Source organism: Melopsittacus undulatus, chromosome 7 (genome assembly GCF_012275295.1).
Source record: "Melopsittacus undulatus isolate bMelUnd1 chromosome 7, bMelUnd1.mat.Z, whole genome shotgun sequence".
Taxonomy (NCBI): Eukaryota; Metazoa; Chordata; class Aves; order Psittaciformes; family Psittaculidae; genus Melopsittacus; species Melopsittacus undulatus.
The window spans coordinates 65,298,988-65,313,798 of record NC_047533.1 but is presented as its reverse complement, the minus strand read 5'-3'; the positions used below and the strand labels follow the sequence as shown (position 1 = coordinate 65,313,798).

At 43.2% G+C, this 14,811-nt stretch overlaps 1 protein-coding gene across 4 annotated transcripts in view; it reads right to left on the bottom strand.

The window, feature by feature from the left end:
• Window positions 1–14,811, bottom strand: part of ELF2 (E74 like ETS transcription factor 2) — a 36,433-nt gene that overhangs the window by 13,315 nt on the left and 8,307 nt on the right. For 2 of the 4 annotated variants that reach the window (XM_034064966.1, XM_005142372.4), the window contains exon 3: window positions 14,032–14,197. In XM_034064966.1, coding sequence (XP_033920857.1) covers window positions 14,032–14,197 — 166 coding nt within the window. Of the gene's footprint in view, window positions 1–2,838; window positions 2,953–9,641; window positions 9,736–14,031; window positions 14,198–14,811 lie in introns of those variants that run through there. The other 2 variants (XM_031043093.2, XM_034064967.1) reach the window with 2 other exon arrangements.

Genomic DNA, 14,811 nt, shown 5'->3' with positions numbered 1-14,811 from the left:
TGTGATACAGCTCTTTATCTGAAAATCTATCAATGTCTGCAGTTACAAGGTCAACACTTAACTGCAGCACCTGATTTACAATAGCTTATCCTTTAATACTATCAGGCAACTAGAGGAACACTTTAATGGAGAATTCAGAATTCCAAGCATGGAACTCAGTCAAGAGAGACTACACACATACTCTAACAGACCTCATTAAAGTTTATTGGTGTTCACATGCTTGTTTTATCTCAGCATTTAAAAGACCACAGTAAATAGCAGTGTAAGGCAGTAACAGCACCTAAGCCACCTTTTAATTAAAAACAGTTGAATTGCCTGTACAGGTAACACCCAGAAATCTTTCTGTATGCAACACGTGACTGGAAAAGAAAGCGTTTTCAGTTTACTGCTTGTTTTATGGCAGGCATTTGTTCAGAAACTGAAGAACAACTCCTTAGGTTTTCCGGCATTTCCTTAAAGCTCTGTTCCTTTAGAAGGCTTCCAGCTGCTCACAATTTAAGGATGATAAGGATGATGTGATCCACTGCACACTGGCAAGCAATAATGAAGACAAGGGCGAGCATCTCAAAACACTTGTTTTGCTGTGAACCGTGTGATACCAGCCCAAAATTAAGAGAAATATTAGCTACAAAGCCAAAACACACCTTTACAAAGTCATTTCGGAGCTGCTCTTTCAACCAGCAATTAAGATAACCTTAAGCAGTAATAATTTTGGTCCAGCTTTCTTCCCACAGTTAACAAATGCTCTGAAGTTTTGTCAACACCAAGGCCAGCAGCCACAGAAAAAGGCAAGGCATAATTACTACAATCCCTTAGGATACAGGATTCCTCTCTTAAATCCACGTGATACCATCTACATACATACATAAGTAAACAGACACGGTATCCTGACAGTATGACAACGGGAATGCTAGATGTGCGTAGGTATCTGTATCCCCCACTGCAATGCAAATATAAAGGAAAAAAAAAGGATAATTAAGTTGGCTGGGCTAAGGACAGCAGAAAGAGCAATACAAAGGTCACTGGTTATTTACCTAAGGGTTGGCTTACAAGCAATGTATTTACTGTGACTTAAGAAGCTGTTGGCACAATAACCAACTACTTAAACATTCTTTATTAATCAAAAGCAAGAGAGAAATAAGTGGAATCTCCTGAAGCAGCAAGCCCTGTAGGAATCGGAGCTCTGTTCTGCTGGCAAGGAGAAGCTATCTCTTTTGCCACACACTTGCAGCATGGCTCCGCTGTTTCTGCTTTGCATCAAAACAGTCCTCTACTGCTTTGTCATGGGAGTCTTTTGGGCAATTCTGGGGTTTGTTCTTCCCCTCCCATCGAGCCCTGTTTTTTTTCCATTTTGAAGATCAGGTAACTTGCCCTGCTTTTTTAAAAGGGTACCTTAGCAGATAAGTAAATGGCAGAGCCTAATGACCTTTAGCACATGTTTATGCTTGTACTGTGATATCAGCGGCAAGCCAGTATGAAGGTACACTCCTGACCAGCTTGTGCCTAGGCACTAACTGCACAACTCATTACCTGTACTACTATTCTCTGTACTGCAGTGCACAAACTTCCAATGACTACTTTAAAAAGTGAAGCTCCATGATGTAAAGACAATAATATCAGAGCTGGTCTGACTTCCATGGAGAACTGAAGATCTGACATTGTATTTGCGTTTCTGAGCAGTGCAACCTCCCTCATATTTTCTCCAGGGCTGCACCACACTTAATGACAAACCCCAGCACCCCCTTAGTATGCTACCATCAGAAGCGGTTGATGCAACAGAACCAAAGTGCCTGGTTCTCAAAGTGTGTGTGTCCGACAAGGTACAGAACTCAGGTATCTCTTGTCAGGACGCAGGCAGGGGTATTCCCGATCTGACCGTGCACCCCACAACACCGGGCCCGGCGGCAGCAAGCCTCGCAGCTCCTCCCGCAGGGGGACTCCGGCAGGGTCTCCTTACCCGTCATCGGGGAGAGCCGGAGCAGGTAAAGGGGGGTCCGGCCACGTGCTCGCGGCGCCCCCACTTCCGTGTTTACACTCCGCTTCCCTCCAATTCCGTGCGCGCCCCGTCAGCGCCGCGGGGAGCCGCCACTCCGCCGCGCGCCGCGCTCCCATTGGCTGCCGCCGCGCCCCGCCCCGCCCCACCGCCCTCCGGCCGCCAACGGCGGCGGCCCCCATTGGACAGCGGCGCAGGCCACGCCCCTCGCGCTTAGGGGGCCCCGGGGGAACGCGCAGCTTCCGCTACGCAGCGCGCGTGGGGGAGGGGGACCACCCCCCCCCCCCCCCCGCCCAGCTCAACCGCCCGTCGTGTCCCCTGTGTGTGTGTGCGCGCCGCTTCCGCACCGCACACGTGGGCCGCGCCTCCGCCCGCCCCGCCGCCACCGCAAAGTTTAAAAGGACACCGGCGGAGGGGGGTGGGGAGCACACGCACGGGCCGCAGCTCTGCGGGGCTGCGCCTGCCTGCTCAGACAGCGTGGCGGCGGAGCGGAGGGCCGGGCCGGGGCAGGCGGCAGGACAACAAGCTCGCACACTTCCTGGTTCTCGCCCCGGTCGCGCAAACCCCGCAAAACTCCCCCGCCCGCCCGGCCACAACTTCCGCCGCGGTGGCGGCTGTACCGGCGGTACCGGGGGTACCGGGGCCGCCGCGTCGCGGGCAGGTGCCGCGGGCCGCCGCTGCCGGCGGCCGCACGCCGGGCCGGCCGCTACCAAGGTGATCACTTCCTGATTGCCCTCCATTGCTTCCCCGCCCGCCGCCGGAGCGCGGCGTGCGCCGCCGCTTTCTCCCTCCTGCTCCCCCGCTTCCACCGCCGCTCCCGCCACCGCAGGCACGGTGCAGCTTACCGGCCCGGATGAGGAGGTCGAGCTGGTTCGTGGGCCCCTCATGCAGGGACGTCGCCATGTTTACGCTGCCGGAGCGGCTTCACATTGACCGGCGCGCGGGCGCGCGCCGGGCACGCGCGGGGGCGCCGGCGGCAGGAGCGGGGGGGGAGGCGCGCTCCCGCGGCACGGCGCGGCGGGAGGAGCGGGGCGGCGCGGGCACAGCCACAGCGCGGCGGCGGCGGCGGCGCTTCCTGCGGGGCGGCGCACGCGATCCTTCCGCCGCCGGCTCAGACAGGAAGTGCCGCGCCGGCACTCGCCGCCGCCGCCGCAGCAGAGCGGGGCCGCCCGCGGGAGGGGGAAACGGGGCCCCGCGGCGCAGGTGGGTCGGGGAGCGGCGGGCAGCGCCTCCCCGCCCCGCGGCACGGACACTGGCGAGGACTGGCACAGAGGCGAACGCAGCCCTGGCCCGCAACCGGTCCCTCCGGCTGCCCGCTGGCCCCTGCCGCTTGCACACACGACACTCCCTGACGGCTGCCCCCGCGACAGCCCGTTCATAACCAAACCTCCTTGGGGCAGCGTTTCCCTCGGGACACATATGGTTGCCCTCATCGAGGCAACCCCTATCACTTATTAGCAAATCTCGGCAAACTCATAAGCTACCTACTCTAGCAATGCTGCTCCAGGAAACCTCAGTCTTTCCAGACTGCAATCCACCTGCTCTCCCTGACAGCAGTAAGGCTGACTCCAGAGAACTTTAGATGCTTTTGGCCTCTGAGCAGATTGGGGTAGGGAGGGGTGAGAATACATTTCTTTCTTAATTAGAAAAAAACCACCCCCACCACTTTTGAGGACTGTGCCCTATGCCGTATGAGGAACAACCTGCCTCAGTAACACCACAGACTTCCCTGCCAGGCTCCTGGCACACAGCAACAGCCACAAGATGTTCTCCCAGGTTCCTGGCTGAGCCTCTGTGCTGCTTACTCCGAGGGTAAAACTTGAGAAGGGCATGCAAGGAGCAGCTACGCCAAGGAAAGCAATGTATGTCCTACAGGGAGCTACACAAGGAGATCCCGCATAGGAACTCCCTCATTAATGCCACACACACTTGAGGAGGCCCTTATCATTAAGGCCTTATTGAAAGGATCAAGCAACCACTTACTGCACAGAGACTTCCCTGTACATTACAGCTTCAGCGCTCCATTAAAAACAGGACAAGGGCACCAGATGCATCCCAGCTGACAATAAAGAATCTGTCTTCCCCTCTCAAGTTGTTGTACTCCTGGGATCTAGTCCACAAGGATTTAGCAGCATTTTCCCCTGGCACCAAAATCACAAAATAGTATCCAACGTAAGTCACCTCCACCTAGTAAATCCAGTACCTCAAACTTCTGACAGCTCATACTCCTACTACGACTCTCAAGGCTTTTTAGGGATGATTTAATGAACATATTTATATACACAAATGAAAATACATGCATTTTGTACACCTCAGTTATTTACTCCTGGCTATAAGGAATAAAATGTATTCATCACCTTGTCATATAACAAACAAGACCTGCAAAAGCAAGCTCATTCATTCTCACGTTCAAGCCACAATACCTAAGGGTAGGTCCATGCTCAAGTTTTGCCAGCTGAGCTCTAACCAGGCAGGAGCATGGACAAAAAAGGCAACTCTCCAGCCCGCTGTGACGGCAAAAAGCTCCTATGCAGATACAGCTTTGCCAACTGCAGAGCGCTCCTGTCGGCTTGTTATTCAGAGAAGTGGAACAGCAGTGTTAACAAGAATTCCTTCCATCAGCGTATTCCCACTAGGGGACTCTGCTGTATTCTCCAGCAGAAAATGTTTCTAGCAGAGATGAGCCCAAGGACAAGTAAAGGCATTTAAAGTAGGCACACGCTTAAATGCGCAATGAAACGTCATTAAAATATTCTCAAATTGAAGTGGAAGCCTCATGCTGTGTTGTTTAGCAACACCACGGATTCAGCTTACATACCGAGCGCTGAAATAACTGTATACTCCAGTCACTTTGTTCCACATACCTACTATTGTTAAAAACCATAATTTACCCACACTTCAAGCTGTTACCTCCACAGCACTAAAATACAGTTAAAAATCTGCTTGCCAGTTTAGATCCAAATCAAAACTGAGACACTAAATACCTCTGAAGATCCAGACCTGTGTCAACAGGAGCTCACACATATGTTAGAAAAGATGCCTTTGTGGTTTGTTGCCTTACTGTTCACTACATAGTTCAGTGAGGATTGTTCACTAATTGCAACTTCCAGCCACAAACTGAAGTGTCTGACTCACAGCCAAGTTGTTCCCTCTATCCCTTAAGGGCAGAAGGAAGTTTTGCCTAAGATATGTGTGCCCCTTGAGTAAGTGCATTCAAGTAATCTGCATGTGTAATTTTTCACACGCACCATGTGTCAGAAATTAATTTCTTTTAAAACAAAGAGTATAAACATCAAGCTCTTGGTCTAAAACCTGTGTTCTAAGCAGCATTTATTTACTACTTAACCACAGACTTAGCACAGTGTGTGCCAATTCACATGAAACGGACTTGAGCAGCTGCACACATTATTCTGATCCTTTGCTCTCCCTGATGGTACACAGGCTGCCCAGGGGATTCTAGTCAACTGAAAAAACTCCAAGCCCATGCACTGTCAAGATTATATTGTAAGCAACTACAATAAATCTATGCAGTGACCATTTTGACTTGTGTCCAACTTATTTGTATAAGCATAGTATTAAAGCATAACACCCATCTTAAAGGAGGAATGTGATTTTCCTTGAAAATCCTGCAGTTCCATCTGTTTAAATTGTATGACTTCCAGTATTTTATGCTGAACACTAATTGATTTGCCATGCTAATAAAATCTTACTGTTTCAGGGGGGAAAAAAAACAGTCAATAGGGAAAAAAGAAAACATGCACGTAACTTTTTAATCTATTCTAAGGCCTCCTTTCATAGAATCATAGAATGATTTGGGTTGGAAGGGACCCTTAAAGTTCATTTAGTTCCAACCCACTTGCCATGGGCAAGGACACCTTCCACTAAACCAGGTTGTTCAAAGCCCTGTACAGCCTGCCTTTTTAGGCAGAAGGCCAACAAAGAGGGCTACAAACTCTACTCAAAGAGTGGTGGGTGGCCCAATGAGGCAAGAAATATTTACTGTCGTGTAACACGACCATATGAAATTACAGATTGTTTTTCTGGCAGGAAAAAAAGCAAAATACATAGAAGGAAATCCCCAGCCTGCATCAGTCTTTGTCAGACAAATAGATTTATCAGCTACATTATTTTTCCTTTCTGTTAAGAATATACAAAGACTAAGCTTTACTCTAATTTTTTAAGCGACGAACTCAGCTGTCAACATAGCCAGGCAGACTACATGCTTCCTTGTATAATATAGCTACCAACTGCCAGGAAAAATAAAAAGGTCAACATGGTCTAATCTGCAAGAAAGCTGCCATTCAAAACTATACTTATGTCATACAAGAGTGCAGTAAATGTAAACCTTAAGTAATCTCAAGACAACAAAGTATTTGCATTTCTAGCTGACAGCACCTCCATCCCTGTGTACTTCAGAGTCTATAGACACAGGATGGAACACATATCAACTCCTGCTTTCTTGTTAATGGATACAGACAACTTTGTTCACATTAAAGGAAGTAAGAGTCACCTCTTTGCAATATACACCAGTTAAACTTCATTCTGGTTATTCTAAAAAAGTGAAAGACAACTCAAGAGAAGAAGCTGGGTGTGATTAATTGCGTGCAAGACAGCAGATGTACGAAAAACCAGAAGGTTTCAGCAGATCTGCAGAACTGGATGGGTGTGTGATCATCAGTTATCTTGAGCATTCCTTTAACAGTCCTCCAAGCTAATACTGCATTCAACAGCTACAGAGGAACTGCCAGTCTCCTCTCCCACAGTCTCCTGCGCAAAGCTGCCTTTCCCACAGTTCTGACAGCTATGTTGAAAACATTCTCCAGTAATAGACTGTAGTTTCACTTGGAAAACTGTTTCGCAGGCTTCATAACTTGAAACACTAAAAGCACAACCTGCTAATGGCACCTTCACTGACAGCAAATGATGAACCAGAAAGAAAAATCCTATGTATTTAACTTGCAGTGTACATGAGAAATTGCAAATGATAAGAGAGGAAAAATAGTGAAATGCCAACCAAGCTAAAAAGTTTCTCATAACTTCAGGAGTCCAGGCATGTTCTGACACAAGTGCTGAAACCACCTATGAATTCTGAATAGTTACAGAAAGGTCAGCTCTACCCAGGATCCTGAAGAAATCACATATAATTAGATTAGACAGAACTAGTTGCTGTCCTCAACAGCAGGCTGTCAAACTACTCATAATTATCACAGCACTGCAAGGGTAACGACACAGAAAAACATTTTTAACAGCTTCCAGAAACAGGCAGAAAGATGTAGCAATCTCCATCAGCTCATCAGCTCAATCATTACCATATACTGTGGATTCCACGGTAAAAAACTGCAAAAGTAATTGCAAAATAACCACAAAGTGTCCCCAGAGGAACCAGGGAAAGATTGAGGAAAACAGGTCAGTGACTGTACCACGCTCATCTGCTTGACTACACCATATGAGATGTCATCATACCAAAGCCAAGAGTCTGTCACAACCCGCACCTTGAAGTGGACTCAGGATCCTGGTGTCACCCCTATAGCAATTAGAGATCCCTCACAGAAAAGCAAATGTATTCTCAGGGTTTGATACCACCTTTGACAAACAGAAAAGGAGTTAACTCCAAACAGCAAGTGGCTACATTCCAGCATTATTACTTGTACCTGCAGGGTAAGAAAAACTTAGCTGTCTCAAAAAAAATAACTGAAATTATATATGCATTTAACTTCCTTATAACTTTAATTCTTTAATTTCAGGCCAGTCTAGCAGACAATTATGGACAATAGCACATTACATGAATTTACAAAATTGACAGTATTTGAGATAGCCTGGCATATGAACTATGCCACTGTTGAGCAATTTCTCTATTCAAGACCTAGCATTTGCAATTCCTAAAGACTTCTCTGGTAACAACAAATGTCTGTTCTATAAGCCCACTGAATATTTATAAAGACTGAACGTCCTGCTCAAACACATATGCCTTTGCTATGTGATCCTAGAATTTGTTGTCAAACACAATCTCCCTTTTATTATGGAGATCATCTTTAAAAATTACTTTCAAGTATGTTACTCTATTTTTGGTGAATAAAGACCACTAACTTATGCACTCCTACCACAATAAGCATACCACATTGCACTCTAATTTCAAGATACAAACCACAGAATTTCTCTGCTTACATTAGGAGAATGCTGTGGCTGAGCCTTCATCCTACAATGTCTCACCCCCAGCTGCAACTGAAGTTGGGTGCTGAGAGCGCATCCATACACGTGAAGTTCAATCTGCAACACCCCACACTACCAAGCCATTCAATTAGCCTCACATCAGCCTCAGAAAATAAAAATTATACCTGAAATGTGTTGTTAAATTAGACTTTACTACAAAACACTTAGTCTTGCAGTGTTCTTTCAGTATGAATGAAGCACTGAGCAGCAAGGCAGAAACCTGAAATCTACAAAGAGCTGGACACCACAGCCAGGCCTGGTGTCATCATCCACAGAGCAGCTGCACAGCTCCTTTCATTGATTTCTCAGAAAAAGAAACATCAGCAAGGTTGACATAGAATTTAATTACAGTTGAATTTTGTTTCTGAATGGAGAATGTTACTGAGAACAGAGGTATATGCCGCCTTTGGTCTAAGTGCTCCAAGCGCTATAAAACAGTACATACGGTGGGAGGGGGATCATTTCGTTGCACTGTCATCAACATTTAAGTAACAAAAATGCAATCAGTTTCTTGGCACAGTGAGAACCAATGTGGCAGCAGCATGGTGTCAGAAATAACATTAGGTCACATTCAAAGAATAAATTCTTAATTCATGAATGTGTTGGAGACATCCAATTCTTGCAGTAGAACAAGTACTGCATGCAGTTTTATCTCGCTTTTATTCTTTTATCTAGCTAATGGGCTTCATTTTAGCTCTTTGATGAAAGTAGCACCAACTTAAGCACAGTTTAATCAGGCGGTTAGAATGTCCCAACTCATTTGCTTTCAGTACTCTGAAGCAAACTGCTCCCCACTTTCAAAATTCTCATCCAAGCTGTCAGTGTAAGAAAATTAAATTCAATCAACAGGATGTGTCAGCACTACCAAAACATACACCAGATGTTTGCGTTGTCTCAGGTTTAGTAAGAGGCAGTTTAATCAAATAATGTCTGGACAGAATGCACAAAAATGTTGGTTTGCTTATCCCTTCAGTGCACATACCACAATCAAAGGTAAGATTCCACCCAGATCTAATACTGAGTTCTTTGTATACGGTATTTAACAAATGATGGAAACTTATCTCAGATAAACACAAGAGTTCACAGGCTCGAATTCACATAAAAGAAGTCAGAAGGAAGCAGTTTAAATCATAATGAAAGACAACATATAGAGGCAGGAAGAAGAACAGGTAGTAACTACAGACTTTTACATAGATACACAAAGCTGGCTCTTCACAGTGGTATCAGTCTAAGTAGTAACCTGGCATTTCCTCTGTAAAAGAAGATTTTGCCTTAAAGTATGCACTCTATTCATGCATTTGTTTAAATTATGGGAGGAGTTAAGCCTAAACTCACTGTTTATTCAACCCCCTCCCTCCTTAAGGACGTCCATCAATTTACATGATAGTTTCAACTTCCCGGTGGGAAAAAGTAATTTAAGATATATAGACAAACATACCATTGTTGTCTTTGTAGCTCAGTATTTTTCCACCAGATCGTAATCCTGGAGGGGCTCATTTTCAGATCCCCATTTTTTCATGCAGATCTTCTACCCCCCTGTGGCAATAACATTTTCAGAGTTAAAACCGACTTTCAACTCGCACCACAGGGAGGATTTCTGATGGAACATCAAATTGAATAATGTGGTGATAGTTCACACATCAAATGATTATTCAGCTTCTCCAAAGCACTTATTTTGTTTCCTCTTTAAAGCTGTATAAAAAAAGAATCTCAAACCTGTACTTGCTGCTTTGATGATAACTAAAAAATAAGAGGAAAAACACTACTGATATGAGAAGTCAGATTAATTGAATTGATTAAATCAGGGTCTATATTGGCAATGTGATTTTGGTATACCTCTCACAGGGATCAAGCTTTGCTGTACTTATAACATTTGTTTAATAGCTGCCTACTGTTCAATACAACTTGTAAACAACAACCACCAATGGTTTTTCAAATTCATCATTAGATAATACAGAAGAAAAGTAATACTGGTGCAGGCATAAAATCAGTACAAAGGGACTTCAGACAGTACTAATCAATTTTAAAGTCAATGTTGCAGATAACTTGGCATTTTTAAAACAGCATTATCATACTTAAGTATTCATTTAATGCCTTATTTGGCTAAAAGGCTACACAACTTCCATGTACAAGATTTGCAGCTCATGACTATGGTACCCTTCAGTGTTGCACATATGGAAAGCTCAAAGATTAGATCACCCCACTACAACACCTACACACCCACGTTATGGGTCGTGACAAACAGAACTGTAGCAACTGGCAATTTCTGACTGACTGCTTCTTTGATGACAGCAGCTTCTGCTGTTATGTAAACTACAAAGGTTTTGCTGAATAAAGCCTAAAACTGAAGGGCTAATTACTTTAAGGACAGATAATTACTCAGAAAATGGAAACCAACAAAATTTGTACATAATTAAAAATTTTTATGAAGAATGCATTGTTTATGATATGAACACTTCCACTGTTGCAGTAAACTAGATTTTAAGAATGCATCTCAGTCCACTGTAGCCTAGAGGTATTGCTCCTAAGTATGATAGCATACGCATAGGAAAAGAAATTTAAACACTCTATCAACCTGAAGCTTACGCTTTCCCTTTCAGATGTTCCAGAAGGCACTTAATACTCCCACTAGAAAGTCATAATGTCACTTGAAAAGATTAAAATTCCTACATTTTATTTTTCCTGGAAAACTCCTTTGTCAACTTTTTTTTCTATTACAACCAGATAGCCTTTTTCTCTGGAATCGGACAAAAAAAACTAACTTGAACCATTAAGTCTTTCTTGTTTGTTAAAACACTCATGGGTTTTACCTTTATAGTTAATGGATTTATTTTATAGTTAAGGGATTGATTAATTAATCATCCTTGATTAAAGAAACAAAATACATCAGTGGGAAAGATGCTGAAAGGAGTCCGACAAGCAAAGAAACCCTGTACTCCACTAGAATTAACTAAAAATTCATCAGTGTTTAGAGAGATAGCTATTTATGATTATATACCATATTTTATTTGAATTGTGGTTTCAAAAAAGAGTATTTTAATACAAACCAACATTACGAGTCCCAGTTCTGCCCTTGGATCAGCACTGACAGTTCTTACACAGTCCACACAGCCTCAAATCCAATCACAGAATAGCAAACCACAAATAGATCTATTCAGTACACAGCACAGATTACCTCTTCAGTGTCATAAATAAATTTTACCACATCAGCTACCAGACTACCTTTACCACAATGGCATTGATCCCTATCTCTGAAGGCTACAATAACGCTACATTTTACTAAATTATGCAGCTTTAGATTAACTGCAAAGTAGCTCAAGGCTCTTGAAATACGTTATATTGTAACATTATAAAGCATGTATATCCGCAGTCATTGGAATTGCCAATGGAATGTCACAAGAAGGGAAAAGAAAACAAACAACTCTGGTCCATGGCCAACAGTAGAGATGCTGACAACAGGGAGTGTATTAGGTTATGTGGACATGTATTACTCCAGATACTGCAAAGACTTCTTTAAGATGGAATTTTAGCATTTACAATGCTGTCTGCAGAATCTAGATCCACAAAAGGTATTAAGTCTATTCATTCTTGGTGCTACAACTATTCATTTCTCAAATGATGTGAAATTTTTTGTAGCAATCAATTGACATTTATAATTTAGCAACAACTGATTTTTCTTCTAAGACACACAGAATTCAAACTGTTGCACCTATCTAAATCAGGATAATTAGCATAATCAAGGTATGTACTTGAGAAAAACATCTTAAAAATGCTCTTTAGATAAACATTATTATACCTTGTTCACTGGTTCCTGCCTTAGCCTGCTTTCTCATTACCATTTACTATGGCACCTTTTACCATCTCTCCAACACCAAACTGCTTCCTACCAGCAGCCCAGTATATCTTCCGTTGCCCATTTTACCTCTCTATATTAGCAGTTAATTCAGCAAGACTCTTGGGTGTACCAAAACATCAGTCAAAACACATGCCCCACAAGACTGCCTCCCTCAGAACAGTCTAAACCAAACACTTCTTTCATCAACATTAGATACAAGCTCTGTGCAAGAACCATTACTCACTGTCATATATAATAACACCATGAAAACTGCGCTGGATTAATGGTTTATATACTATACAAGTCACAATGAAAAGTCAGAGTATGGGAAGAGGTGCACAAGGGGAGATTACCTCTTCCTAAAGACCTTTTGGAATTGCAAGTGATACTATTCATTAACAGTTCATAAAAAATTGAAGATTTTAAAATAGAAGTTTAATTCTTAAGACTCAGCTTCTTGGGAAAAATCACCCTCACTTCTCACCTTAAGCTTAACAAGTTTTATTACCATAGTCAAATAATAATATTTTTTTAAAATCTCCTAGTTTATCTTTACTTGAATTTGTTGAACTTGTAATTAGCGTATTTGATTGAAAACACCTTTGAGTAAACTAAGTATTCTCCAAAAACCTGAACCATCTATTCACACACATCTTATGAAGTTGATGCATGTGACTTTCTGATGCAGTGCTGCATGAGATGAACATCCAGATTCAGAAAGATGTATGAACAACTGCATCCACTGTTTACAGAGAAATCTGCACTGAAACCTACCTAATCTGATGGGAATGCACATATATTTACTGGGCTGCCAAGAGTCTCTCAGCTTTGTCGTACTTGCCTAATAGCATGAATTTAAATTCCAACTCTAAATTAAGCAGCCCAAGGATAGAAACATATGCTATCCATTTTCTAGTCAAGTAGTCTCATCAGTTCAGTACAGAGTGCTCAAGAAGACCTGCTCTCCCTTTGGTTGCAGTTGTATGCATTCCCTACCCCAGCACTCATCAAGCCCTTGGCTGAGCCATGTCAACATGCTCATCCAGCAAAAAGGTAATTGAGCAAAAATACACAACAGTTGAGGGTTTCCTTACTATTTTTTCTTGCAAAAGCAACATACTGAAATGGCTAAAAAACGTCCAATGAGTATGAGAAGCAGCACAAGAAAGCAAAGGGGAGGGACAACAGGGATTGAAGCACAGCAGCAGCATGGCAGTCAGATATAATTATGCTCTCATAGGAGCACAACTTCTGTTTCTTCACACAGTTTAAACAGACTTTGGTCACCCTCAAAGTTCAAAGCTCCTGAACATGCTCTTTGAACAGAGGTGTACAGAAAGAGATATGCTTATCACCACACAGGTCAGCTGCTTTAATGCCAAAGCTCTCCTCCTTTCTCCATTCGTAATTTGTTATTTTACAATATCGATGGGTTAATATTCAATCTATTAGGCTTTTTGCCCATAAAAGGACAGTCCAACTCCATCCTCCCCAGCCATGTACTCCTGCCACTAAACAAGCAGTAAAGTCACTCTCGGACCAAAAGGGCACGACAGCAAAGGACAGAGGACAGTCTGTGGGAAGGAGAAGAGCTGGAAGATAGGGTAGAACCACACAATCCCTAATGTCGACTTCCTGCAGCTATTCGGCTCGGATGCATTGTAAAACTTTAACCAGCTTCAGGGCTTAGCTGGCTTTTTTATAAATCTCAAGGTTTAGTTGTCTAGTTAGCTCCCTGCCTAAGTAAGTAACAAAGAAAAAAAACTGCCCATAAGGGTACATGGTATTCCAATGTCACCTGAACTTAAGGTGACATTTTTACCTGCCAAGCCCCAATCCAGTCATCACGGATGCTACAACGAAACTAAGCTTAGAGGGAAGAGATGTGAACCCAGGTCAGGATCTCATCCTGTGGGTAAACACAGAGTCACATTCCTCAGGAACTTCTAAAAGTACAAAAATTTCATAGGTAAAAAAATTAGAATAAATCTACCTGTTTCCACAGTTTCACTCTCAACTTCTTGTTCCTCTGCTACATCTTGCATCAGGTAAGTCTCGTCATCATAAACCAGGACCTGTGCAGCATATCCCTGTTCTAGTCTGGCACTAGGAACTGGCTCCACAATCACTGCTGGGAATTCAGAGACTGGCTCATTTTCCTATAGAAAGAGGGGAAAAATAAAATTAAATTAAAATAAAATTAAAAAAAAAACCAAACCCAAGCTAAAAACCCCATGCTCTAAATACTGAACTGCTGAGTTGAACTCTACATCAATATTTTCCTCTCATGCTCTTACATATTTCATGGAATACTGATAATAAAGATTTTTAAAGGAAATAGTCTTCTACAGCAAGACACTTCAAAAAAACAAACAAAACCAAACAAACACAAAAAAAGACAGCTTATCGTCCTCCAAAGGGACCTTCGTCAATCTCAAAGACATTTTCCTAACTTAACACATTTAAAATTTAAAGCATCAGACGGCTTCAAGGTATGGAAAAAAAAAACCCAAAAAAACCAAGTTTTCTATTTAAGACATTCAGCTGTGGCAGTGTTTCTTGTCCCTCAGCTCCATAAATGTAATCAAGCCTTTGCATATGTTCTGCAACATACCTACATCTGACCGGTACCTTAGGAACACTCATGTCTTGGATTAAGTATGTAAGTTATCGAAAAAGAACTGTCTACTTCAAAGCCCATATGCCTATATTGACTTATTTAAGGACCAAAACATCTGTAACAGCATATTTAATCTGTTAAAGTGTTGCAGAA